Source organism: Pyrenophora tritici-repentis, chromosome 5 (assembly GCF_003171515.1).
Source record: "Pyrenophora tritici-repentis strain M4 chromosome 5, whole genome shotgun sequence".
In the NCBI taxonomy this organism is placed as follows: domain Eukaryota; kingdom Fungi; phylum Ascomycota; class Dothideomycetes; order Pleosporales; family Pleosporaceae; genus Pyrenophora; species Pyrenophora tritici-repentis.
Window position 1 is genome coordinate 3,273,092 of NC_089394.1, and position 26,986 is coordinate 3,300,077.

Consider the following 26,986-nt stretch of genomic DNA (forward strand, 5'->3'; position numbering starts at 1 on the left):
AGAGCGCTTCATCTTCCAGACCGAGCGCTCAGTCCAGCTTTGATCCATATATTCCTAGAATGATCCAGTCTGCGACAAAAATCTATTCAATTAAAACCCGAACGCCTGAACTTCCTCTTTGTGGTTGTGGTACAAAAGTATCATGTTTGATATCAACGTCAGCTCTGCTTGTTTGGTAGAGCTGCATATTGAAGGTTGTAAACAAAGTCGCTACAGTGAGATATAGATTTGACCAAGCCAAACTAAATCATTGAAGATCTATTAGTAAATAACATCTGTGGACGATTGGAAAATTTGGGAGTTGAACATTCAAACTTACTTCATCCCAACGCACTGTCTTGAACCTCTACCAAATGCTACTAGGTATTTGTTCAAAATCTTTCGCTCTTGTAGATCTGTCCAACGCTCAGGAATAAAGTCGTGCGAGCGAGGGAATATGGATTCATCGTGATGAATCATAACAGACGTCATGCCGACAGGGGTCTTTGCTATGGTTAGTGATGGAAAACGATCTAGAGTTCCCTTCTCGAGCTTACGTTTGGCGGAATTTTAATATCCTTGTAGTAGAGTGGCCCTTCTGGTGAACTCCGCTGAGAACGATGGGATAATCCATAGGAGAGCCTGAGATATAAATATGTCAGCTCTATTTATACAAATAGGTGATACAATGACATTACTAACCTAAGGCCTTCGAATATAACTCCTGTCTAGTAGATATTAGCTTGCTAGTTTCCATACTAATGTTAATTGAAGGCAACCAACTAAGTAAGGTAACTGCTCTAACATATGAACCGAAATCCCGTCATGCATTACATTTCCTAGCTCGTTCCTCAACCTATTTAGTATTTGGGGCTTGTCCAGAACATGGAAAGTGATCACTGCGAGCGTATTTGCTGTGGTCTCCGTCCCAGCTCCGATGAGGCTCACAATCTCATGGTTGACTCTCTCCTCCGTTCTTTCTTCGGGTGGAAGCCGGGCATTTGCAAGCCCATTGAAAAGAGGGGGGTGAGTTGATGGTTCTCCCTCCAAGGTATCGTCTTTGGCTTTGGATCCTTGAAAGACTGCTCTAGCGACTTCATCACACTTTTGTCTATACTTCTTGGTTCTCATCACCTTAGGGAAAGTTCGAGACACAAACCATTCAGGTAGGAAAAACAAGGGAACTATTGCCCAGGGAATATGTCGAGTAATCATCCCAATTTCCATCACGTCCTTGATGGTTTTGTGCCATTCAGGAAACAAGTCTGGAATATCAAGATAATTCCAGCATTGTGGACAAGTATACTCCGTTATAATGTCCGTCATAAAACAGGTGTAAGCATGCTCTATCATGAGTGGTTTTCCAGTCCCAGAGAACTCACGGACCCGCCCACAAAGTTTCTTCACCTTCCCCCTGAGTAATGGCTCCAAGCCCTGAACCTTCTGCTTGGAAAAATATGGAGAAATGGCTGAACGACGAAGACGATGCAATTTGTGATCGACCGTGGCAAATGTTGATTTTGGGACGTTCAGGTATTTCAAAAACCATTCGGACTTATTTCGTGGGGAAGTAAGCGAATATACAGTCTCATGATACTGAGGGTCGTTAATGTGCACCTCAAATGGGCTGATACGCACAATCGGTCCTATTCGAGATGAGAATCATGTCTCTTCTGGAAAGAAAGCAACTCACCGTATTGTTTGTGCAACTCCTGGATCTTCATGGTGAATCGGCCTCTAAGAATAACATCGTAGTAAAATTCGTATAACCTCGTTGCCGCAGCTAGTCTGGGACCTGGGATATGGGCTAGGCGCGAAAAGAACAGCCGATAAACGATGATGAGAATAAGATATCCAAGAAACGAGGTTGTTACTAAGACTGCTAGGTGCTTTTTTAGAGAAGTTGCAAACTGCCTGGAGGTCATAAAAGACTCCATGGGGTGAAAAAAGCTAATCCAGGCCGTAAGCATTTTTGAATTATTCTTGCCCATCCAAAAGTGTCGGCATACACACGGTGTGTCGCCTAATAAGGCCCAATGTACCGCCTCGATCCTACTTCGGCCCAACTCGGACCCAACGTTATGTATACCTTCGTAGCCCCCACATTCGTAGAATCATCATACACCAGAATACCAATACACAAGATTACCTTAGCTACTGTTATTCACCGTACGATCGTACAAGGCCTTCCAACAAAAAGTGAATTTTTCAAGGAGATAAGTACAGTGGCATGCTATAAGAGGGGAAGCCACAATGGTTACTGAATATAATACCTAAAACCTGGTATAAATAATGGCTAGCGACTGCGGCTTCACCCCTGCACGCAGCTGCACAACGGTTTTTGATAGCCCCACGTTCTGTATATGGCTTAGCGCTAGATGTCTGCCGCAAGATAGTTGGTTTGATTGGCCAGTTGTCGATCTAACGGTGACTGATTTTGTGGCATGTTACACGAAGAGGTGAAGCCACAATCCCTAATGACTGTATCAAACGTTCATTGCGATAAGAGTAAGAAGAGGCCTATGTTTAGTGCCTTCGCGTTACAGAGGTGGCTTTCAAAAGTAATTGCTGACAGGGGTGTCTTGAATTTAGCCGAAATACTACCGAAACAGAGACAGATCAGTCTCAACGTTCTCTTGGCAGACCTCTGCCTTCCTTATACTCATTCCCACCATCGAGTTCAATGATCTTTTGAACATGGATAGGAATCCTCTCTATCCATGCCTGGATCTGTGACTGTGGAAGATCACTCCAGGCCTGCTGCCATGCTTTTGTGGCCTCTCCTCTATTCTTTGGAGCGCCTTTCTTAGTAGTTCTTCTCTTCAACCATGACCACGCTGGTTCAATAGCGTTAAGATCAGGTGAGTTACCACACCAGAAGAGCTTCTCCACACCCTCTCGTTGGTAGATGAGATTCTAGGCGTGGTGAGCATGAGAGGGAGCCTTATCTTCTTGAACAAGAGTACCTAGTCTCTCTCTCATACACTTCTTAGCGAAGGGGATAAGCTTTGGGAGAAGGACCCCAGTTTGATACCGCCACCAATCAATACCACCTTTATCACTACCACGAGTGAGCTTCCCGTTCTCCTTAGTCCATCTCCATTGAGGAGCTCTACCAGGCTTATTTCTTAAGCCTATCCTCTTTATGCCCGTAGTAAGCTCCCACTCCTCTCTTATAATAGGCTCTAGAACCTCATTTATCTCATCGATCTTAAGAGCTGCATCTCTCTTCTCTTGAGCTGTCTCTGGCCTCCATACATGGGAGGGACCTTTGTAATTATACGTGAAGCAGCCCCAGAACATGAACTCAGAGTATCCCTTCCACCTCTCTCGTATCACAGATCTTGTAAAAGCCTCATCTGCCTTTCTCCACACTCGATACCCACCACGACGGTGGTTCAGCACAACAGAGGTCTTATCCGACTAGATAACGTTCTTCTAGTCCTCAAGAGTCTAGTGCTGATAAGCGAGACACCAGTCAAGTCTATCTTGTCTCATCTTCCTCGTCAACCCAGGCTTCCTCGTCGGCTTGGTCTTCTTGTATCCTGCTGCCTTGAGAACTCTCCACACTGTGGTAGAAGAGACGTCGTGACCGTAGAGACTAAGATCACCAGCTATGTCAGCACAGCTCTTCTCTCGTCCATAACGGTCACGGCGTACTTTCTCAACAGTAGCTTCATGGATAGCCTCTTGCTTGCGTGGGCGGCCTGAGCGAGGAGCATCCTCAAGATATTCAGGAAGAATCTTCAAGGTTGGTCCATTTGGCTCAAAGCCTCGCTGGCAGGCACGGCTATAGATAGAGTCGATAGTGCGTGGAGAGATGCCTAGGATCTCACTAATCTGACTCGTTGATCTACCCACAAAGCGGGACTTTAAAGTGAGAATAGCGGCACGTGTAGAGATATCTGTATAACGAGGAGCCATTGTAACAGTAAAGAAACACCAAAGAAAGCAAGTTTACTGCTTTCTCCAGCTTCAAAAAACTCCGAAGGTGCCAAGAAATGTCGGGCCGAATACCAACCGCGCTAGCAATTACTTTTGAAAGCCACCTCTGTACACATCATTTTCATGCACGATGTGCAACTTTTCTATCTTACACGTCATTTTAGCGCTGTACACGTCATACTCGTAGAATCCAGTAGGGGATATTCGTAATAGAATTCAGAAGTAAACAATCAAACATTTCCTATTTCAATTTGTAGTTCCAATGAATTTTATGTTCTGTTAAAGCCCATGGCACGCTCACTTTATTATCGCCATGGACTGTGCAAAAATGGACACTCCTGGTAGAGGCTTTCCCGGCCTTGTCACATTGGCTGTCAATAGAGCAGGTAGATATAATATGTTCTCGATTTCTTACATCTTCAGTTTGCGAGAAGCGTAGCCTGAATGATTTGTTCTAGGCATGTACCTGCTTCTTATTGATCAAAGCTTACTCTCTACGACAGGCAAACGATATTCTCATTTCTCGGGAGATATCTCACCTGAGCCGAGCGCGTCATCTTTTACGCCTTCTACTGTAGTATGGCTAGCATCTTGTACTAAACTTGTGACGATGGTTGCGGTTTTACATTGCATCGAACGTGGCTTGTTTTGCTTGGATGATTACGCCTCGGACTTTCTCATGGAGTGGAAGGAACCCATGATTTTGCACGGATTTGATGAGACAGGACAGCCAATCATGTCGAAAGCAGAGAATAAGATCTCGATATATCATCTAGTTACGCATACAAGTGGTATGGGGTACGAATCTCTTTCGGAGGAGCTTGCAAGGTATACAAACCTAAAAGGAGAGTCAAAAAAGGGAACCACTGGCGACATCGTAAGCTTCTCTTGAATTCCGCTGAACACTCCTTTTGGAGATCTTATTCTGATGTTGTACAAGCTTGGGGCTGACGCTTTATATTTCAAGGTCTATGGGTTCAATCTGCCTCTTCTTTTTGAACCGGGAGAGGGATGGCATTATGGCTGTGGTATGGATTGGGCCGGTAAAATCGTCGAACGAACGAACCCAGAGCGACTAAAGCTAGGCGACTATATGAAGAAGTACATCTTCGACCCTTTAGGAATGAAAAGTATGACCTTTTCGCTTCTTTCTCCTGAAGATATTCGTTCAAGGATTCCTAAATTAGCAGTCCGGATGGAAGATAATGGAATCTCAACTTTAGCCGCTGTCTGGCCCGAAGACCCTCCAGATGATTGTGGCGGCGTTGGTCTCTACGGAAGTGCGGAAGATTTTATGAAGCTCTTGGAAATGCTATTGCAGAAAAATGGAGAGGTATTACACCCGGAAACGATAGAAAGATTATTTACACCGCAGCCTAGTGAGTCCAGATATTTTACTCGCTTTATGTCAGACAGGATGTTGCAGGCAACTATGGGAGTGCCTCTACACATACCATGTCAATGGGCTTTCGGAGGTTTAGTTACTTCGGATCTTATCGAAGGAAGGAGAGAAGCAGGTGCGGTTTGTTGGGGGGACTCCCTAATATCAAATGGGTAAGTCTTTATGCTTTTACATTCTCAACTGACGTCCATCTCTGTGCAACGAGAAATCCTGTGGGCCGAGAAGAGCCAATGAAACACCGCCTTGTTGCAAAACTCGTCATCCCTACAGTTCCATTGGCTGTTCTCGGTTCACCGGGTTTCTCGTTGCACAGGGATGGACGTTAAATAGATAGAGAATTTAGACATATTCACCATCATAATAGAGTACAGCTGACTGATTTATAGTGGATTGACTTCAAGAGAGGAATTTGTGGCTTGTATACTTCACAAGTTTTTCCTCCATTCGATGTAATATCTAATAGCCTTTTTACTCAATTTGAAGAGGATGTTTATTCTAAACTTTAGTAGAGCATTTTACTTTGGCACATTGCTTGCCAAGTAAGTATGCTCTGCTAAATAGGTTTACTACTGTCAGAAACAGGGTGCATGCCTAGAAAGAGTATACTGTTAGATAACAGCATAGCAGCGAGGGTAGGCGATACTGCTTTGTAGTACAAAGCTCGGGTGTAACCACTTAAATACCACACACTGGATAAAAAGAATAAGATAGCAAGGAACTATTTAATAAATATTCTTTAACCAACGTCTGTCACTGTACAGCGAAAAACACTGTAGACCGAGAACTACCAATTAGGCAGTGGGAATTGCTGACTCATATCACGCCCTTGCTCTCCCATTAGACATTCTCAGCCCACAGTGTTTTTCGCCGTGTAGTGACAGACGTCACTTGTTTTACAGTTGTTAGCGATTGCAGCTTTACCCCTACATGCAGCTACGTAACGAGTCTGAATGCCCCTCAAACTTCCGTATGGATGTGAATGTTCGCAGCAAAATAGGTGATGTGATTGGTCAATTGCCGATCCAATAATGACTAGTCTTTAGAATGCTTACGTGCAGGGGGAAAGGAGGGGTGAAGCCGCAATCGCTAATAACATGATATTTAATATCATCGCACCAGATAGCGCGTTTTGTCTGAGAAGGGGATTCACAAACTAATGACGGCTAACGCTGTTCCATAGCGATTTTCGTATTTGCCTTTCTTCATACTCTTCTTTGTGTACTGTAACCAGAGTCTGTCACTATGTGACGAAAACCCCCGTGTGCCGAGAACGACCAACCGGATCGCAAAGATGACACGCTTCTCTACGACCCTCACGATCCGATTGGTCATCTTCGGCACACGGAGTTTTTCGTCGCATAGGGACAGACTTTACTACATTAGAATTTTTTGTCGGTTCTGTCGGTTCTGTCGGTTCTGTCGGTTCTGTCGGTTCTGTCGGTTCTAAAATCTATGGAGAGCTTGAGAGGGGCAGGGGCAGGGACAGCGACAGGGATAGGGTCAGGGGCCAGAACAACAAAGTCATCTGCGGCTGTTCGCAGCCGAACAATAGCAATAGTTTAACTAGAACGTGGTATTTCCAATGTCGTATAAGCTGTGATTTTTGAATGAGGTTATTCGTATCTAAACGAAATCGATTTGCAGCCTAAATCTTGGTGCTTTGAATCCAAATCGCGACGAAGTTGCTAAAGTCTGCCCCTATGTGACGAAAAATTCCGTGTGCCGAAGATGACCAATCGGATCGTGAGGGTCGTAGAGAAGCGTGTCATCTTTGCGATCCGGTTGGTCGTTCTCGGCACACGGGGTTTTTCGTCACATAGTGAAAGACTTTACGGAGGTGACTTTCAAAAGTTCTTGCTAGCGTATTTGTTAGCGGCCGATCAGTCGGCCCGACTTTCTTGGCACCCATCCAGATTTTTTGAAGCTGGAGGTAATGGTGGTGATAGTCTATATACTCAATTTTTTGGTGTTTTCAACTATACTATGGCTCCTAACACTGATCCCTATTGATGAAGGTGGAGAAACGTGCGTGAACTTGTTGTATTGGAGCTACGGGAGAAGAGAGAATATCTATGGTGCGCGCACGGAGCAGCTGACTAATCAGTGCCTGGCCAATCAGAGCACGGGAAGCCTGATTCACCGTGAATACTAGTGAAGGCTCTCACCGCGTCTCGACACCTATACCCGTGCGCTTATTGTGACGCTGAAGTCACCTTTTGGTGGCAAATCTACCGCCCAGATCAGCGCTATCACAGGTATTTCACCACGCACTATTTGATGAAGGTGGAGAAACGTGTGCGAACTTGTTGTATTGGAGCTACGGGAGGAGTGAGAATATCTATGGTGCGCGCACGGAGCAGCTGACTAATCAGTGCCTGGCCAATCAGAGCACGGGAAGCCTGATTCACCGTGAATACTAGTGAAGGCTCTTACCGCGTCTCGACACTATTGACTCAATTTATGGTAGAGCCTGCCAACGTGGATTTGAGCCTAATTCACCCACTATTAAACTCCTCCCCGAGTACCTCGAAGACGCCCCTCGCGCTGGTCGCCCTCATAAGCAGGAAGCTATCCACAACGCCACTCTTTCACAAGTATGCCGAGATAGATATGGGAGAGAGAAGAGCTGTGCTGATATAGCTGGTGATCTTAGTGTTCACGGTTACAACATATCATCCACCACAGTGTGGAGAGTCCTAAAAGCAGCCGGTTACAACAAGACGAAGCCCACGAGGAAGCCTGGGTTGACGAAGAAGATGAGACAGGAGAGACTTGAGTGGTGTCTTGCCCATCAAGACTGGACTCTGGAGGACTGGAAGAATGTCATCTGGTCTGATGAGACCTCTGTCGTGCTCAACCACCGCCGTGGTGGCTATCGGGTCTGGAGAAAACCTGATGAGGTCTTCACCAAAACAGTCATTCGCGAGCAGTGGAAAGGCTACTCAGAGTTCATGTTCTGGGGCTGCTTCTCTTATGATCACAAGGGCCCATGCCACATCTGGTGCCCTGAGACTGCACAGCAGAAGAGAGAGGCAGCTCTTCAAATTGAAGAGATGAACAAGGTCCTTGAGCCTATTATGAGGCAGGAGTGGGAGCTTACAACTGGCATGAAGAGGATGGGATTAAGGAACAAGCCAGGCAGGACTCCGCAATGGAGATGGACAAAAGAGACCGGCAAGCTGTCTCGTGATAGTGGAAGAGGCATAGATTGGTGGCGCTACCAGACTCAAGTTCTAATCCCAAAGCTCATTCCCTTCGCTAAGGAGTGCCAGAAAGGGAGACCATGTACTGTAGTTCAAGAGGACAAGGCTCCTTCGCATGCCCACTACGCCCAACAACTAGTATACAGTAGAGAGGGAGTAGAGAAGCTTTTATGGTGTGGCAATTCACCTGACCTCAACGCTATTGAAGCAGCCTGGCCATGGCTCAAGCGGAGAACCACCAGGAAAGGCGCTCTAAAAAATAGAGCAGAGGGCACAAAGGCATGGCTGGAGGCTTGGGATGAGCTACCTCAACACCAAATCCAGGCTTGGATAGAGCGTATACAGTTTCATGTAAAGGAGATTATTAGACTTGAAGGCGGCAACGAATACAAGGAGGGGCGGCGCGACCGAACAGTCCAAGCTTCGGTGGTACTACGGCAGTAATATAGACCCCCCTGTCAGCAAGAACTTTTGAAAGTCACCTCCGTAGTTCCTGTGCTAGCTCCCAGGATCTGGCCACCTCATTTTCTCTTGTATGACTCAAAGCACTGAAAACACGGAATTATTAGATAGCTATTCGCCCCACGGAGCCCAGTTCGGTCGAACTGGGCTCCGTGGGGCGAGTAGGGACGGACTTTACTCAAATCAAGTCCAACTTCCCCATCAAATTCAACTACTCCCTATCACCTGCTTCAGGTCATTTTTGAAGCACATGCCTTCAGGAAGATTTAGACAACACAGCCCACAGACCCCGGTCTTGGTGTTCCAATGTTAGTGGAACGCTCTGCAAGTGGTCTTTGAATATGCGTTGATTTGTGCGTGTTAGCCGTGCATTCACTAGGGGTGCCGGACGGGCCAACGCCGGATTACGTCCTACAACACCAAATATCTGATCAACTTCTAACTATGTAGTTATTTACTCTAACATTTCGCACGAATGTAACCTGATAGCTGAATATGAAGCCTTAATTCCTCCCGAAGTTGGCTAACTTCCAATTTCAGATTCGAGAGTTGGAGTTCGATGATTTCCCGTCTCCGCTGTTCATCACGCTGCTCTGCCTCAAGGAGACTGACAAGATCCTCATGCTTTCGACGCGACTTAGCGGCCGCTTGGCGATTTCGCTCTTTGTATTTACCATGGTACTTCTCACGTAATTGCTTCACCTCCTTGCTGGGTTGCATGGAATGCTCAACCAGCTTAACATCATTCTGTGATCTCAGCGAGGAGCCCTCCACCCGTGAATTTATCATTTGAAACCTGCTACTGGTTGGCATAGTATTGGCAGTTTGTATCGTTTGAAAGTCTGATTCTAGGCCAGTCTGAACTGTGTCGATCGGACCATATATATCAGTAGACGCGTTTATCCATTCGATGGGACCACCCAAGTCGGAGATAGATTCATTGGAAGGAGAAATGACCGTGGTAGTAGATAAGAAATCTGATGGGCTAGGGTCGATCCATAGGTTATCTTTCACCAACTCTTCTTGCATGTTGTTGGCCGTGTGCTGCTGTAGATCGGGAAAAGCGCCATCTAAGTAGTCTATTGTGTCCTCGGACCTTCCTCAAATAGTCAGTGTATGATATTCCAAGACTTCTAAACAGCATGTCCTCCATAAGTAAAACACAAGCTTTCCTACATTTCGCCAGGTGTGATAACGTTCATGTTGTGACCTAAAATGCCGAAAACCTCCATTATTTCTTAGGGATGGTGAGCTCCTCTTGGTGATGCAAAGCAAGGTTTCCTGTAATTAAACTATTAGAGCAATGATCATGAAAAAGTCCACTAGATAAAGCAAAATTGAATAAATGCGATTACGGCGGCCAGAAAAGGCTCCTGAATAATAGAAAAATTGATACTAGGCTTTTCGGCTGAAGGATAATGAAAAGCAACGAAGTGAACAACTCACAAAAATAAAGAAGACGTGCGCAGAGATGAATCGATACCAGTCCGCTTGGAATAATACTTGGAAGTATAAGGTTAACTTTGGATAATCAGTAAGTATGAGAAGGTGAGCATTCTATAAATCAATGTGTTTTAATAACTCACCCTACAGGGACATGACCTGCATACCTAAGGGTGCAAAAATCAATTCTGCTTCGAGGACCCTCTAGGAGTCCGGCCGGATAGGAGTCCGGCCGGATGAGTTCGGCCATATTTTTGAGAGCAACGGGCCGGGGCGGAAATGCTCCCGCTTCTAGGTTCAGTAATTACATGATGAAAAATTGTCTGCTCCTCTGTTGGAAGTGGCTTCGTTGAGTTGGACGTGTAATTACGTCGAAAGGTTGTTTTGGGTATGCCGTAGTCTCGTACATTACGGTAAACAGTGACTTTTGAGGCAACACAGATTATTGGTGAAGGTTCAGTTGGGATTGACGCTTCTTCAACGGCTTCACTTGCCTGCTATTCACCGCTGAGTGATAACTCAGCTTGGCTTGCAGTGGCAAACCCGCTCATCAAGATAGTTTTCGTCTCGGTAAGCCAGGGTTAATCGATACATTCTCATGCACTTGCAGCTTCCGCTTTGCGCACACGGATCCACCTGGTAAAGTATGCTTGTCTAAAAGAGGTTAAACTAGCTAGATATCACTAAGCAACAGAGGTTTAGCGTGGGATGAAAGGCCGCCTGCTTACAGAAACCGGAAGCCGTAACTGCATGAGAGCGTATTTGTGTACGAGAAAAGAACACATTCTGTCCTCCCGGAGCATTCGCACATAGCCGCGGGGTTAAGCGAGAGGATTCATATGTTCCTATGTTCACCCGGCTAAGACGTTTTCCGGGCCTGATAGAACACGAGCGACATTTCACTCGCCACATTTCATAGCCCTTGCTACAACAAAAGTAGAATTCATTGTTACTGAGGTTGGTGGGACGGGTTAAAAGATACAAAGTTGAATCACGAGCGGACTGCGCACATAAGCGCTGAAGCTAAGGCTATACAGGCTACTGAGATTTATCCCATGTTTTTGTGATATGCCCACAAATTGAGATGTGTTCCAAACGCTAATTAATCGCTCGATTTGGCTTAGTAAGTAACTTATGGACGCGAAACCAGCGTCTCTATGTAGCAGATAGACACAGCCACAGAATCGCTGGTGTTGAGTTCGCATGCTTGTCTTGTGTACTTTACCATGCAAGACATTGCGGCTCCACTAAACTGAGTCTACAGCTCCTTTGAAGAAGCGTATGATGCGCTCAAAATGCACGGCATGCAGCATGGCTATGGTTTTATCTTTAAGCGGAGTTTGCCTCATAACTGTGAGGTCAAGACACGTTACAATGCCCATGCGCAGGTCGAGCCACCCCACAATGTTCCATCCCAACTTCAAATCAATATAACTCCACCACCATGGATCCAATTCAAAAAAGCAGTTAAATGCTTAGAATCGCGTGAAGTTGGAGATAATTTCTCGTACCGCGAAGTCGCGAAGATGTTTAGTGTAAACCGAACGACGCTGTCGCAAAGGCACAGAGGTGTACAGAGATCCCTACGCGCCCAGTCACAACACTAACAAGTACTCAACCCACAGAAGCAGGTTCAAGAAGCTGCAAAGGTGGCTCGACAACAAGCCAAAACTGAGCGTGAGCGCGAGCGGAAACAGCGCGCTGAGGAACTAGCTGCTCAACGGGCGCTCAAAAAGCTGCAACGCGACGCTGCAACCGCAAAAAAAACTTACGATACAGCAAACAAGTGTAAGCGAAAAGTCTCACATAAAGCAGCCAAAAATCTGACAAAGCGTCGTCGTGTTGCTGCTGCATCAAGTCGGGTTGACGCTGGTCCGCCTGCGGCGTCTCCCCCACCCAAATACAGCGCAAGTCAGCGCCAAGTTAAGACACCAACGAGATACAAGTAGTGCAAACGATCTAGAAGCTTCTGTATAGCGATACCTCAGAAAGTCTCACGATAATAGCTATCGTGCGTGTGGCTCAATAACCTCATCTTTTCGATCGTCTGATCTTTTTGGGGTGGCTCGACCCGCGAACTGGCTCGACCTACGCACGGGCATTGTATGCTGGCTGTCAGCAGTAATAAAGGATTGTAAGCTAATAAGACAACAATGCTCGTGATAGCTAGGCCGACCACGGGCAAGCTTGCATTAAAGGAGATCGGTACGTAAGTAAAACATATATACATGCACTATGGAAAAAGATAGAAAACTACGAGTTCAAGCGGCCGTGCAGTGTCACAAGTAGAGTACCGTGCTGGACGGCGCAACGATCGCTCCGCCTCACCAACCATCATCACCAGAATCAGGTCGTAGAGCCGCACCAGATAGCTGTTATTAGAAGATTTCTTAGTTTTAAGATACAGAAATAGTATTACAATTATCTGATTATCGATACTTGGCTGGCAACTTAATATCGCGGCCGCGCCGTGATCGTGATGTTGATGGAGCTGCTGAGCGATCGAATGGCTGCTCACCACCATCACGGCTACTAAAGTGTGTCCCTATGTGACGAAAAACCCTGTGTTCCGAGAACGACCAACCGGATCGCAAAGATGACACACTTCTCTTGGACCCTCGTAATCCGATTGGTCATTTTCGGTACACAGGTTTTTCGTCACATAGAGACAGACTTTAGCCCAGACGCCTTAAAAGCCCTCTTAGTGTCCGTCCCTGTGTGACTAATGTTACAATTGAACCAGCGCAGCGACATAAACGATAGAGACGCTGTAGTTCTTATGTTATTTTCTACTGTTTATATTTCTCTAATAAGATTTTTGATTAGTGGCTGTTTCGCGGCTCTACTTAGCAATACAGTATCCCTTTAGCCCTGGCAGCTTGTATATCTTAATTAACTACCTTGATAGTCGTTCAAACGAAGGCCTCGGGCCGTACGGAGAGCCTCGGCGATAGGTTTTGTAATTGTTGGCGCGGTACCCGCCTCGCCACCCGCCTCGGTAGCCTCTGCGAATATGATCAAAATAACTGCTCCCATGCTGTCGGCATACACACGGTGTGTCGCCTAATAAGGCCCAATGTACCGCCTCGATCCTACTTCGGCCCAACTCGGACCCAACGCTATGTATACCTTCGTAGCCCCCACATTCGTAGAATCATCATACACCAGAATACCAATACACAAGATTACCTTAGCTACTGTTATTCACCGTACGATCGTACAAGGCCTTCCAACACATGCCTTATATGTTGTTTTCGAAGTTCATAAATGTCTTGAAACTCCCCCGGAGATTGATCCTCCGCAAGGCGACTTAGGTCTTCGTTTGTTGCGGAAGAGGCATCTGGATATTCCAGTAGATTTGTGTGCTTGTTATTCTGTAGTGGTGTATAAGGCATTTTATAATTGATTTGTGGTTCTTCTAACCTGTAAAGCCATAAGAACCTGATAAACACTTTTCAATTTTAAGATGTACCGTGCACAATTCGAAGGAAGAGCATGCTCTTCCTTAGTACTTTCATCGTGACTTTGCTCCTTAGATGCCTGCGAACAAGCCGGTTCATATAATTGTTGGCTATTTTCTCTTAGCGATTCAAGTAGGGTAGAAGTGGCCGCAGACAAAGCCTCCGCCCATTGGAGTAAGCCATCGTTGCTCATGTTGAACGAGTTTGGAGCTTAAAAGGATCGATAACAATTTGAATGAAACAAAGCTAGTCGCAAAAGCAAAAAGAGTATCTGTGTTATTTTATAGCGATGAATACCCTAAAGCAGGGTCGGATCGAGGCAGATCTGAGGCGGAACATCCGGTTACCTACGATTCCGAATATATCCTTCCGAAGATTCCATCACATCAACGCCAAGCATCACTGTAACCAGTTATACTAGGCAATTCATATCTCGCCGCTTGCTTTGCCGTTCAATAATCACGGCCTGACCTATCGCTCTTGTCAGATTTTTATGGATGGGATCAAGTGTGTATTGTCTGTCTCTGTCTACGGCTCTGTCTGTGGGAGGTGGCCTCGCCTCGGGCTTGGCAGTGCTAAGTCCCGGCGCTAGCCCTGGTTTGGGGGTCTCATGTCCTTCCCCAACCACCATCGGCTCGATCATGGAGCAAAACCTCGCCTCAATCTGACAGCTCTCCTGCGCGCAGCCTAGCGTGTAGTCTGTTTGCCTTGTGTGCTTTATGGCCTCAGGCAGCAGGAAGAAATTCGCACTAGGCAGACAACATCCCTCTGTTAGGCGAGATAGCTAACCCTTACTTGGATGAAACAAGCGCTTATGCATTTTGCACGTGTATGGAAATCAACTTCCTCCTTATCTAGTTAGGCGCATTGATATTGGATCCTGATAGTCTTGTCTCTACCGAGACCATAATGCAGGTATATCACCCCGAAATCGTGTGTCTCTTGTTAAGAAATATTAGGAAGAGCATGCAGGGCCTTATTGTATTGGCGGGCTATTCAAATCGGGCGGATAATATCGGGAGTCCACAACATCGAGCAGTCTAAATTCTCTAGATCCAGCTCTCCTCAAACGCTAATCGACTGACTTGGAAGAAGAGCTAGAGGATCACTATGTGGAAGTTTTTTTTTTGCTTTACCGATTCAAGCTTTGTCATTTCAACTACGCAAGAAGACATTCATTCTATCCAATCCTAGTCTTCTCTTCATTAGTATGAAGGCTAGTAACTACTCAATCGATCCTACAGCTGCGAGATCGAGGCTCTAATTTGAGACTATATCAACCATATTACGAAGTTGTCTTTGAGCGAAATATCGTTGTTACTGCAGAACAGACCCCCCTGGTCCCTCTGATTCTTTTAGTCGTTGTATTCCATGACTCCGTATGATCATACCACCATTGTCGAAGAGCAACATATGAACATCATCGACTAGGCCACCACCAAGTCGCCCGCTGGCCTCCGAGTATATCCACACGCAATTCCCTTCAGCCAGGGTATCCTTTACTTTGAGGCGAAAATTTGGACTTTTGATCAAGATTTGAGGCCATAGCTCCACGAATGATTGCTTCGTTAGACATGTATCGTTGTGGACTAATTGGATGGAGTCGTGCATAAAAGCAGCTCCTGCCTCAGTGTTGCGCTTGTTGACAATAGTGTCTATCCACTCGAGGGCACGTGCTCTGAAATCCACTGTCATGCTGCGTATTTGGGCTTGTTGTATCTGGGCTTATTGACATGTGCTTGTAAGCATATAAAGCGTGGGGTGTACAGAGTAAGATTGAATATTTTCCCAGAAATCAAGTTTGCATTAGATCTGTTGTTTTTGCGTGAACTTCCATTATCGGAGTTAGTGTCACTACTTATATTAATTAGGTCAAAAACATACATGAATCGGCGCTGGCTACGATGACGTGGAGCCGCGTGTGAAGGCAAAACCAATTTACCAAAATGACGTGTACAAAAACATGGGCTTGATTATCGCCCGCAACGCTATGTCTCGGAACCCGAGGTTATGATGGTAAAGGCAAGCAGCTTGGTTCCGAGTATTAGAGTATCATATTATGGCTAACCGATATATTTACATCACTCCGTGACGGGACTTCTTGTGTGCCGGGACCGGCCAATGAGATCGTAGATTCTGAGTGGAAGTCTGTGACTGAAGCGTTCTGATTAGCCGGTTCCGGCACACAAGGAGCCCCGTCACGGAGTGATGCACGTTGGTCAATTTTACACTGATTTGCGTATTTGGCTTCCGCGTTTTGCAAGGCGGAAGATACTCATGCAACAAGGGTCTCCGGTATCGTAAGCGAAAACTTTGCCCAGAAGAGCAATCAGCATCATGTTGGTCATCTTGTTCCTCAGACCAGCAAGGGCTTACTATATATCAGCACTCTTCTTGCATGTGTACAGTAACCAGGCAAGGCGATGCGAACTTTCAGTAAGCTTTTGTATGTACGCGTTCCGGGTGGTCTGCTCGCTTGTTTTGTTCTCTTTCCGGCAAGCCCTTAGCCCGAGTCAGCAAGGATCCCTGTCAGAAATACATTCTAATCTATCGCAAAACCGGAAGCCGGATAGTTATGCAGATAAGTGTATGCCAGACTTACTCCTAATAGTCAAATAACTACTTAGCGACGAAAGAGAACACTTTTCACCCCCTTCCCCAGAGGCTTTTAGCTGCGTGGAAATATGCAGGATAACTATAATTGTCTTAATTATCTAGGTGTAGTTGGCACTTCACAGACGAATCCCTTAGAGCAGAAGTGTGCGCACGTATTTGACAACACAGAACCACAAAACTTAGGTCGGTTTGCAGAACACCACAACTTACTTCATTATACGTTTGGTCTATTTTCTGACTACCTGTAGGTTTCTTTGTAAGCTATGACAGTCGTCTGAATTTGCTCTGGGACCCGAATAGTCCAGCCTTGGTTGCGGACACAAGTTCTTCGATTGAGTCTTCGGATGCGACATTTCCCTACGCTCTGTCCTCAGGTGGTTCTGCAATTAGTACGGAAGGTAGATTTGTCCGAGCTCCACCAGCTACACCAGCTCCACCAGCTACACCAATTCAAGCTTATAAGGCTGCATCACATGCACAATTTCCTGCTTTTTCATCCGGCTCTCCGACCGGAAACATTGCTGAGGGCGTCGGCCCGGAACAATATGGCACTGTTCCGGTGAGTCGGCAACAGGAAGTCGATGTGTCACTGCGATGTTGGGAGCACGCTTGCCAAGGGCGCTTATTTTCTACTCGAAGTAACCTGGTACGGCATCAGAAGGAGAGAGCCAATCGAGCGGCCAAGGCGGTTTGCCCAGCTTGTAGGGCATGCTTTTCACGGACGACAGCGCGGGATAAGCACATAATTAACCAGAGTTGCGGTCGAATTCGGCGCTATTCCAACGGCCGGATTCGTCCTCAGTTTGCCAGAGCTTTGGAGGCCACCACAGGTGCAATGATACAGTCCACCTGTAGATTTGGTAGCCCTATTGGAGCCACTGTATTGTAATCATGATCGAAGCTCAGCTCTCATTACACAGCTCGCTTTGAAATATTTAGTGCTCCCTAGTTCGAGAGTCACTAAAAAGCTTTGCTAGGGCCATACCGAAAGAGGGCCGATATCACAGGGGTTGTTTTCTTGGTTTAAGTTTGGTGGCCGTCTGTCAGACATAAAGATAAACGCAGAAGCATTTAAATCGAATAAATTGAGGTAAAATCAAGTTTTCTTCCCACACAACCCTGCACCATTGCGGACGACAGATAGAAGTGAAGACTAGAAGAAAGCTGCAACTTTCTCTATCAATCAGCGGTATTTGTTCGATGTAACGGTGTTTAGTTTAATATGGATATCCTCAAACCATGAAACTGTTGCCACCCGTAAAATAATGAAGATGCTGGACTATTCCCTAATCTATCTCAGCTGAAATGGGTTTCGATGGTAAAACGAAACAGATCATGCGTGCTGTTTGCGTCGTACTGTGGTTCTTCCACCCATGCATAGTACCACGTTGAATAAAAACATCTCCTTGCCGAAGGAAACGGGACTCTCCACTGTCTAAGGCTAACTCGACTGTGATTCCTTGAGGTTAGAAATTATACCTGTTAAGTGGAAATGACAGAAGGGTGGTGGGTGAAATCAGGCTTACTCTCCCCAGCAATCATCACACCAATATCAATACTTTGTGTACGGTGTAGTCTTGAGTCGGTGCTAGGAGCCCACTCCGCCATCAGGACCACACTGCCCTCCTTGGGGATTAAGGCTGCTAGATCACGAGTTTCGTGTTCGAAGATGTCTTTGGCATCGACCAAATCGAGAGCCTTACTAGATGACGTGCTGTAGATAATGCTTATTCTGTCATTGAATGGTTTGAGCGCCGGGCTGGCCCGAAACACCGATTTACCATCTCTATCGTGGGTGGTTGTGATCACGGTTGTGAAAGACGGCATAGTCAAGAGTGGAGTGAAATGTAGGCGGTAAAGGAACTTATATGCAAAAATTGGTCTTTATCAAAGATATACTCTCATGCACTCACGGCTTCCACTTTGTAAAGTCTGCCCCTATGTGACGAAAAACTCCGTGTGCCGAAAATGACCAATCGGATCATGAGGGTCGTAGAGAAGCGTGTCATCCTTGCGATCCGGTTGGTCATTTTCGGCACACGGAGTTTTTCGTCACATAGGGACAGGCTTTACACGCGTTTCAGTTGTTATCTCGCACAAGACATTGATTCGCCCAGTGTAAGCTTGCTCAGAAGAGGCTTAGGCGCAATATATATTTTACTTTGATCAGCTCGGGTATCGAGGAGAAGATTGACCCATGGCATCGCTGACAAGAGCTAGCACTATCACCATGAAACGAAAGAGGCTTAGCATAGGATTAAAAGTCGCCTGCTCACAAAAACCGGAAGCTGCAAATGCATGAAAATGTACTTAGTGAGTAGTCTCATCCTTCGATCCTTCGATCCTTCGATCCTTCGATCCTTCGATCCTTCGATCCTTCGATCCTTCGATCCTTCGATCCTTCGATCCTTCCATCCTTCCATCCTTCCATCCTTCTTGTTGTCGTTTATTGTATCAATCTCTGATTGAGCTAGCTATGTACAGTCATCAGCGATCGCTTGTTAGTCCGACGTGAGAGCCGATGCCCCGACCTTGATAATCAGACTCCGCAACAATCAATCGATCGACATGATTGATTCCTATATAGGTTAAAGAGTTACTTTATTAGGCAGCCTTTAACCTAGATAGGAATCAATCATGCCGATCCGATTGATTGTTGCGGAGTCTGTTGATAATCGATAGTCAAAGTCTGGTTTTGAGATTAAACAGCTTCGGATCGACGCAGCGTTCTACATTCTTTCTCGCAATGGCCTCAGATGCCCAAGACATAACCCATATAGAGTCCCTCAACGACCCTAATGAATTCTGGACACGCCAAGCGAAACAGTTAACATGGCACAAGGCTCCTACCACTGCTTTGCGAATGACGAGAAAGCAGCTGAAGTGCGGCAACTCACACGCATCATGGACCTGGTTCCCAGACGGCAAGATATCGACCTCCTATAACTGTGTCGATCGACATGTCGATGCAGGCAACGGCGATAAGACAGCCATCATCTGGGACTCACCAGTCTCCCGCAGTAAACAGAAGATTACCTATGCTGAATTACAGGAGGAGGTCGCGATTATGGCGGGCGTGTTACGAGAAGAGGGCGTTCAAAAGGGCGATGTCGTGGTGATCTACATGCCAATGATTCCAGCCGCATTAATTGGGATTCTGGCTACGATACGACTAGGTGCAATCCACGCTGTTGTCTTTGGTGGTTTCTCATCCACGAGTCTGGCGCAGAGGATCGAAGCTTCGCATCCGAAGGCTATCCTCACTGCAAGCTGTGGTATCGAGGGAGTCAAAGGCCCGCTTCCATACCAAACACTAGTTCAAGCTGCGATTGCGCAGTGCGATTTCAAGCCCCAAAGGACCATAATATGGCAACGGGCAGAGAGTAGCTGGGATGATATATGCGAAGTCGACGGAGAGCGAAGTTGGCAGTGTCTAGTTCAGAACGCAAAAGTACACGGCATTAGCGCAGAGAATGTGCCTATAAATAGTCATGAAGGGCTGTATATTATATACACAAGCGGCACTACCGGTCAGCCAAAGGGTGTTTTGAGAGAAGCAGGTGGGCATGCAGTAGGATTGAACTTAAGCATACGTCATATGTTTGGTGTACAGGGGCCTGGAGACGTTATGTTTGCTGCTAGCGATATTGGATGGGCTCTTGGACACAGCTACATCCTATATGCGCCACTGCTAGCTGGTGCAACAACGGTACTATTTGAAGGTAAGCCAGTCGGAACACCGGACGCTGGGACTTTCTGGCGCATTGTCGAGGAGTACCGGGTCACTTCGATGTTCATGGCACCGACCGCGCTGCGGGCAATCCGCCAAGCGGATCCTCAAAACTCGCTCTTTAAAGCGCGTGGTGTAGTAGGAGGGCTGAAGCATCTTCGCGCACTTTTCTTAGCGGGCGAGAGGAGCGAGCCGAGCTTAATTAACATGTACACAGAGCTGCTGGCGACATATTGTGCACCAGGGGCCTCAGTTATTGATAATTGGTGGTCGACCGAGTCCGGATCGCCTATCACTGGAATTCCTCTGATGCCAGCAGCTGGCATGTTTTACGAGCTTGAAAGCACCAAGATCCCCAGCAAGACGATCCCGATCAAGCCCGGTAGTGCAGGCAAACCAGCTCCAGGCTTTGACGTTCGCATCGTCGACGACGCCGGGAATGAGCTGCCGCGAGGAAGCATGGGCAACATTGTCCTTGGCCTCCCGCTTGGCCCGACTGGTCTCACCACCCTCTGGCAGGACGAGGTGTCTTTCTACCATAGTTACCTCGAACGGTTCAATGGACAGTGGATGGACACAGGAGATGCAGGCATCATTGACTCAGACGGCTATGTGCACGTAATGTGCCGCAACGACGACTTCATCAAAGTCGCGGCGCACCGCCTGTCTACTGGCGCCATGGAGCAATCCATCTCTTCACACCCTGCCATCACGGAAGCATGTGTTGTGCCTCTCTTGGATCACATTAAAGGGCATGTGCCAATTGCATTCATTGCCATTGAACGTCACAGTACAACACCTCCTGATCTGCTCGAGGATCTTAATCAGCGTCTTCGGCTTTCAATCGGACCGATTGCTAAGCTAGGTGGCTATATTGCTAGTCCTGGCATTATTCCAAAAACCCGTTCAGGCAAGATGTTGCGACGGGTACTAAGGGAGATCTTAGAGAATGCTACTGCCGGCGAGTTTGAGAAAGAGATCGACGTTCCTGCAACGGTTGAGGATTCTGGCGCTGTGGGAAAAGCAAAGATGGCTGTCAGAGAGTTCTTCATTATGGAAGAAAACTCGAAGTTGCATAGCAACGGCTTTTTAGTGCAGGAAGAATCTGCTAAACAGTAATCAAGTGTTCAATGTGCCTTCCACAGAGTATTCAACGCTGCGGCAAGGCCCCTGTTTTAAACTTGAAATCTTGAATTTGGAGTTCCATTGCAGTTAGGTCCAGTCACTTTTTGTCTAGTCCAAGAGTATTGTAAGACAAGATGATGAAATACACTTGAATGCACTCAGCAGGTACACTGGCTAGCGATTGCGGCTTCACCCTTACACGCAGCTGCGCAACGGTTTTTGACAGCCCCATGTTCTGTACATGGCTTAGCGCTAGATGTCTGCCGCAAGATAGCTGGTTTGATTTGTAACAGTACAAGCAGTGAGAGAAAGTTGCTATGCATTTTCTGATGTCTTGTTCTGTTCTGCTGTGATGATGGCCTTTTATGGGGCCATCATACTAGTCTGTTTACATGACGTATCTGTGACATGGATAGGTGTAGAAGGTGCTTATCAGTAAGAGGAAGAACCATCTCGCCAACACGTGGCACCTAGGATGTCCTTACCCCATGAACCGTCACATGATTGGCCAGTTGTCGATCTAACGGTGACTGATTTTGTGGCATGCTACACGAAGAGGTGAAGCCACAATCCTTAATGACCGTATTGATGTTTGCAAAGATAGTTAAAGTCCGTCCCTATGCGACGAAAACCCCCGTGTGCCGAGAATGACCAACCGGATCGCAAGGATCACACACTCCTCTACGACCCTCGTAATCCGATTGGTCATTCTCGGCACACAGGGGTTTTCGTCACATAGGGACAGACTTTACAGAGCTAAGTCTACATGGGTATATACATCAGTCATTTTGACGTGGGATCGTAACTAATGACGTGGGATCGTAACTAATGACGTGTAACAATTAATGCAATGATAACACGTCAACAAATCATTTAGATTAGGCTAGACCGAGAAAAATTAGCAAAATGATTTTTACAGTTTCACAATAGTTGCCGTGGCTAGCGATTGCGGCTTCACCCTTACACGCAGCTGCGCAACGGTTTTTGACAGCCCCCCCATGTTCTGTATATGGCTTAGCGCTAGATGTCTGCCGCAAGATAGCTGGCTTGATTGGCCAGTTGTCGATCTAACGGTGACTGATTTTGTGGCATGCTACACGAAGGGGTGAAGCTACGACCACTAATGACTGTACACTCCGCAAGTTAGTTATAGAGGGCCCTACTTCCATATTTTCTTTAGTTAGTTCTTAACATCACCCTAATCAGACTGTCGGGAGATATTCTTCTCTTCAGGCTATATAACTAGTTATTGTCTTTCATGTTCCGGTGCTATAAAATCTTAGACTATAGATTCACTGATGGCTTCCAAGCACCCCATAGCCAGCAAAACTACATCATTAATTAGAAATCGGGTCAATGGGAGTATAGCTGCCTCGCTGGCTGTCAGAGATAATGTCGTCGCTTCCAAGGATATTTCAAACGATCAAGCGCAGCGTGAAAGTGCTTCTGAGCCTCACGGTCAAATAACATGGATTATTCTGGCGGCTTCTTGTGGGGTAAGGTTTGACTCTTCTACTCGGTTCCATCCAATGATTTTCGATATTAACGCTTGACTGTAGGTTTTCCTAGCTGCTGCCAGACTCCGCAACAATCAATCGGATCGGCATGATTGATTCCTATCTAGGTTAAAGGCTGCCTAATGAAGTAATTCTTTAACCTATATAGGAATCAATCATGTCAATCGATTGATTGTTGCGGAGTCTGGCTGCTGCAGAAAAGACTATGACTGTCGCCATCTATGGCAAGGTCGGCAGTGATCTCAATGCTCTAAGCCACATTAACTGGCTTGCGACTGCATATTTCCTTACACTCACAGTTCTTGAGCCGATATATGGACGCTTAAGCGAAATATTTGGTCGGAAGCAATGTCTTCTTTTTGCTTATATGTGTTTTGGATTTGGCAGTCTACTCTGTGGGTTGGCTCGAGATATTCGGCAACTTGTTACAGCGAGGGTATATGCGTCTCTCTATGGATTACAATAATCACTACTAAAACTAGCTAGGTAATTCAAGGCATTGGAGGGGGGGGCATGACCTCTATTGTAAGCATAATCATAGGTGAACTGGTCCCATTACAGGACCGAGGTGTTTGGCAAGGAAAAATCAATATCATCTACGGTTTTGGTGCTGCGTTTGGGGCACCTCTAGGCACGTATTCTTGCCATCATACATATACAAATGCTAAAGCTAATATTTTTTAGGTGGTATATCAGCGGATTACCTTGGCTGGCGTTGGTAGGTTTAGGCTTTTTCCCTTGCCCCTACACGCACATTTCTGATTTTCATAGGGCGTTTCTGGCGCAAGCCCCAATCTGCCTAGCAGCATTCACTACGGTACTAACCCTCCTAAAGCTCCCTCAACAAGATAGGAGCAACTGCTGGATGAACTTGCAACGCATCGATTTCCTTGGTGCAATCATTCTAGTTGCTGCAAACATTGGCCTCCTCATCGGCATGAATCGAGGGAGCAATGTCTCGTGGACTTCACCCATTACCATTGTTTCACTGACCGCATCGTTGGCTTCCTTCCTTATATTTGGCATTTTCGAAGCCTACGTCGCAGCTGAACCACTTGTTCCGTTACACGTTATTTTTGACAGCAAGATGGTCGCATGTTATGCATGCCTCTTCTTCGGCTTTGGGTCATGGATAGCCTTGATCTACAATTCGGTTCTTTTCTTCCAGGCTGACCAGGGCGTTTCGGCGACTGCGGCTTCCATTCGACTGATTCCACCTTGTATATGTGGAGTTTCCGGCTCGTTTATTGGGGGTTGGTTCATACGGCGGACTGGAAAATTTTACTGGACCATCGTTTTTGCGTATAGTTTGATGACAACAGCTTTGGCAGTAGTCTTTGTGTTCTCTCGAAATATAGCGACCAACACTGGATTGATGATTGTTGGTATTTCTATGTGTGCCTTTAGCAACGGCATGGGAACGACAGGAACCTTGATTGGTATCAGTATGCTATATTGCACGGTTTTAAAGAAGGGACCTTAGCTGACTTCTACCTAGTCTCAAATGCAGATCTAAAAGATCGAACAATGGTTACAGCCTATTCGTATCTTTTTCGTTCTCTAGGATGTGTGATCAGCTTGTGTTTGTCCTCTGCGGTTATTCAGCAATCACTGCGCAATCGTCTAAGAGACACCGTGAAGACAAGCACAGATATTGAGCAAATTATCAAGGGAGTTCAGCATAGTCTGGAATTTATCCAGACTCTTGAACCAGATATACAAAAAGCTGTACGAGATTGCTACGGATGGTCTATTAATCTAGGTTTTACGTTCATCATCGGGATGGCGTCCTTTGCATTCTTTAGCGCCTTTTTTGTAAGGGAATGCAATTTAAAGAGGTAGATTCTTGGGCCCAATGGCTGCTGTAACAGAATTACAATGAAATTGCCCGTGCTCCGCACGGGCCATCACATCAACGAGATCGTCGCTGGGCGATGATCACATGACTTGGCATCCTGCCAAGGATGGGGATGCCATGAGGATATGGGATGACAGGACTGGGAAGCAATGAAGATATGAGGATGGATGGATTTCATTATTAAATTGTACTTTCTTACTATTTAGTTCCTGTGCTAGCTCCTAGGATCTGGCCACCTCATTTTCTCTTGTATGACTCAAAGCACTGGAAACACGGAATTCTTAGATAGCTACTCGCCCCATGGAGCCCAGTTCTGCCCAACTACTCGGGCCCAACGGCTGCTGTAGCAGAATTTCAATGAAATTGCCCGTGCTCCGCACGGGCCTATCACCTCAATGATAACACGTAGCTTTTAATACATACATGCACCACAACAACGCATAATTAAATAAACTTAACTACGCATATCGTTTCTACCATGCCTAAGGTCAATAAGGGAAGGTCTGTATATAAAGAAGAGGTGGTGGCGTTGCAAAAGCACGCTGAAGCGTTACGCCTACTCTATCAACCTAACATTAAAAGCTATGCAACTACCCATAACTTGCCATATCAGCGCCTGCGACGCGCCTATCTTGGACTTTCGAATCGCTGCAATCGCGCTAAGCCACCTGCTTTATACCGGCTTAATGAGTCTCAAGATTTCGCTCTTGAGCGGTACCTTAATGCTATCGATAATATTGGCTTTGGTATTCATCGTGGACTAGTTGAGCAGCAAGCAAACTCACTCCTTGAGGATGCGTACACAGGACTAGATGAAGTTGCTCCTAAGTTTGGCAAGCTTTGGGCACGACGATGGCTCGCAAGGCACCCAAAATATAGACGTGTAAAGGCAAAGTCAATTGAGGTACAGCGTAAGCTTGCCCAGGAGCCAGCAACGCTCCTTGACTGGTATACCAGGCTTAAAGACCTTATCGAAGAGCGCGGTATCTTGCCTGAAGATATATATAATATGGATGAGACAGGCTGCCGCATTGGTGTTGCAAAAGAGCAGTACTTATACACCAAAAATGGACGTACGGTCTTTATCCACAACGCCAACAATCGCGAGCTTATTACGCTTGTTGAGTGTATCCGGGCTACAGGCGAGGTTATTCCACCTCTTATTATCGTCAAAGCTGCTACTGTGATGGAGCATTGGATTGTTGTGACGGTTCATGGGGTAAGGACATCCTAGGTGCCACGTGTTGGCGAGATGGTTCTTCCTCTTACTGATAAGCACCTTCTACACCTATCCATGTCACAGATACGTCATGTAAACAGACTAGTATGATGGCCCCATAAAAGGCCATCACCACAGCAGAACAGAACAAGACATCAGGAAATGCATAGCAACTTTCTCTCACTGCTTGTACTGTTACATACCTTGCTGGTACTACGCCAACAAAACGTAATTCCGTTTGGTGCGTCAAATGCCTCCGGCTGGCGAGACTTGTCCCACGTTGAGACTTGTTATTAGCACTGGTCAGCACTAACGTGTTCCACCAGTCATCCGGCCACACCAGTTATCAGACCACCTTTCCAAATCTGACCCGACGCTCTGCGCAATTGCGCTGCGCCTTTTATATGCCATGCATCATTAGTTGAGTTTAGTAGGATAATCCGCTTGCCAATAGAACACATTAGACACAGACCGTCTGCTTAGCAGAAGTGAAGAACTTTTGGGTTTATAGAACAAAGGACACATTACATATGTATGTACTAGCTCGCTACCGCTATAAATCTGTGATGAAAACCCCTATATCTTTCAATCTTGGGAGCCCTGCAACAGAAGGCGCATCTCTCTAAGTCCCCATTGCCCCAAATGCTGTTGGATGAACTCAATACAACGTAAGAACGATTGTTTGCGACGATAACATGCTTCACTCTCTAGATGCTAAGCTAATCCACTGAGGGTTGTAAATTGCTTTCCTTTCCCGTGCTTTGTTTCAACCAAGGTTGTCAGTAATCAATATCTCATCAATATTGTTGTTTGATTTGTTTGATTCGGAGCCAACCAACTAACCAACAGTTAGCCACTGTATTTCTGTCAATCAATCAACCAATCTTGAGAACAAAATGTTGATAGGATTGGTGTTGTTTGATAGTAAGCGAGGGAGGGGGATACCTAGGTGAGGCCTCTGGGATAGCTGCTCAACGACGAATTCTTAGTGTTGGATCTTGCTTACTAAGCCTACTCGCGTGTAAG

The 26,986-nt window shown here is 46.2% G+C and overlaps 8 protein-coding genes across 8 annotated transcripts; 5 read left to right on the forward strand and 3 right to left on the reverse strand.

Moving 5' to 3' along the window:
• Positions 1-315: 315 nt before the first annotated feature.
• Positions 316-1,703, reverse strand: PtrM4_112270 (uncharacterized protein; the record flags this gene model as incomplete). Its single annotated transcript, XM_066107975.1, has 5 exons — positions 316-483; positions 537-621; positions 682-707; positions 814-1,625; positions 1,673-1,703. The coding sequence occupies 5 exons, from the start codon at positions 1,701-1,703 to the stop codon at positions 316-318; spliced, it is 1,122 nt and encodes a 373-aa protein (XP_065962424.1).
• A 1,760-nt stretch (positions 1,704-3,463) lies between these two features.
• PtrM4_112280 (HTH-Tnp-Tc3-2 multi-domain protein) lies at positions 3,464-3,903 on the reverse strand (the record flags this gene model as incomplete). Its single annotated transcript, XM_066107976.1, has 2 exons — positions 3,464-3,580; positions 3,640-3,903. The coding sequence occupies 2 exons, from the start codon at positions 3,901-3,903 to the stop codon at positions 3,464-3,466; spliced, it is 381 nt and encodes a 126-aa protein (XP_065962425.1).
• Positions 3,904-7,786: 3,883 nt separating this feature from the next.
• Positions 7,787-8,973, forward strand: PtrM4_112290 (uncharacterized protein; the record flags this gene model as incomplete). Its single annotated transcript, XM_066107977.1, has 2 exons — positions 7,787-7,920; positions 7,980-8,973. 2 exons carry the CDS (start codon positions 7,787-7,789, stop codon positions 8,971-8,973), a joined length of 1,128 nt encoding a protein of 375 aa, XP_065962426.1.
• A 477-nt stretch (positions 8,974-9,450) lies between these two features.
• Positions 9,451-10,193, reverse strand: PtrM4_112300 (bZIP-2 multi-domain protein; the record flags this gene model as incomplete). Its single annotated transcript, XM_001942119.1, has 2 exons — positions 9,451-10,087; positions 10,168-10,193. 2 exons carry the CDS (start codon positions 10,191-10,193, stop codon positions 9,451-9,453), a joined length of 663 nt encoding a protein of 220 aa, XP_001942154.1.
• A 1,536-nt stretch (positions 10,194-11,729) lies between these two features.
• Positions 11,730-12,383, forward strand: PtrM4_112310 (uncharacterized protein; the record flags this gene model as incomplete). The annotated part of the gene is made up of 2 exons (XM_001942120.1): positions 11,730-12,005; positions 12,060-12,383. The coding sequence occupies 2 exons, from the start codon at positions 11,730-11,732 to the stop codon at positions 12,381-12,383; spliced, it is 600 nt and encodes a 199-aa protein (XP_001942155.1).
• Positions 12,384-13,030: 647 nt separating this feature from the next.
• Positions 13,031-13,156, forward strand: PtrM4_112320 (uncharacterized protein; the record flags this gene model as incomplete). Its single annotated transcript, XM_066107978.1, has 1 exon — positions 13,031-13,156. The coding sequence occupies one exon, from the start codon at positions 13,031-13,033 to the stop codon at positions 13,154-13,156; it is 126 nt and encodes a 41-aa protein (XP_065962427.1).
• A 6,101-nt stretch (positions 13,157-19,257) lies between these two features.
• On the forward strand, positions 19,258-21,360 carry PtrM4_112330 (Acs, Acyl-coenzyme A synthetase-AMP-(fatty) acid ligase; the record flags this gene model as incomplete). The annotated part of the gene is made up of 1 exon (XM_066107979.1): positions 19,258-21,360. The coding sequence occupies one exon, from the start codon at positions 19,258-19,260 to the stop codon at positions 21,358-21,360; it is 2,103 nt and encodes a 700-aa protein (XP_065962428.1).
• Positions 21,361-25,219: 3,859 nt separating this feature from the next.
• PtrM4_112340 (DDE-1 multi-domain protein) lies at positions 25,220-25,975 on the forward strand (the record flags this gene model as incomplete). Its single annotated transcript, XM_001942124.2, has 1 exon — positions 25,220-25,975. One exon carries the CDS (start codon positions 25,220-25,222, stop codon positions 25,973-25,975), a length of 756 nt encoding a protein of 251 aa, XP_001942159.2.
• Between the last annotated feature and the right edge of the window lie 1,011 nt (positions 25,976-26,986).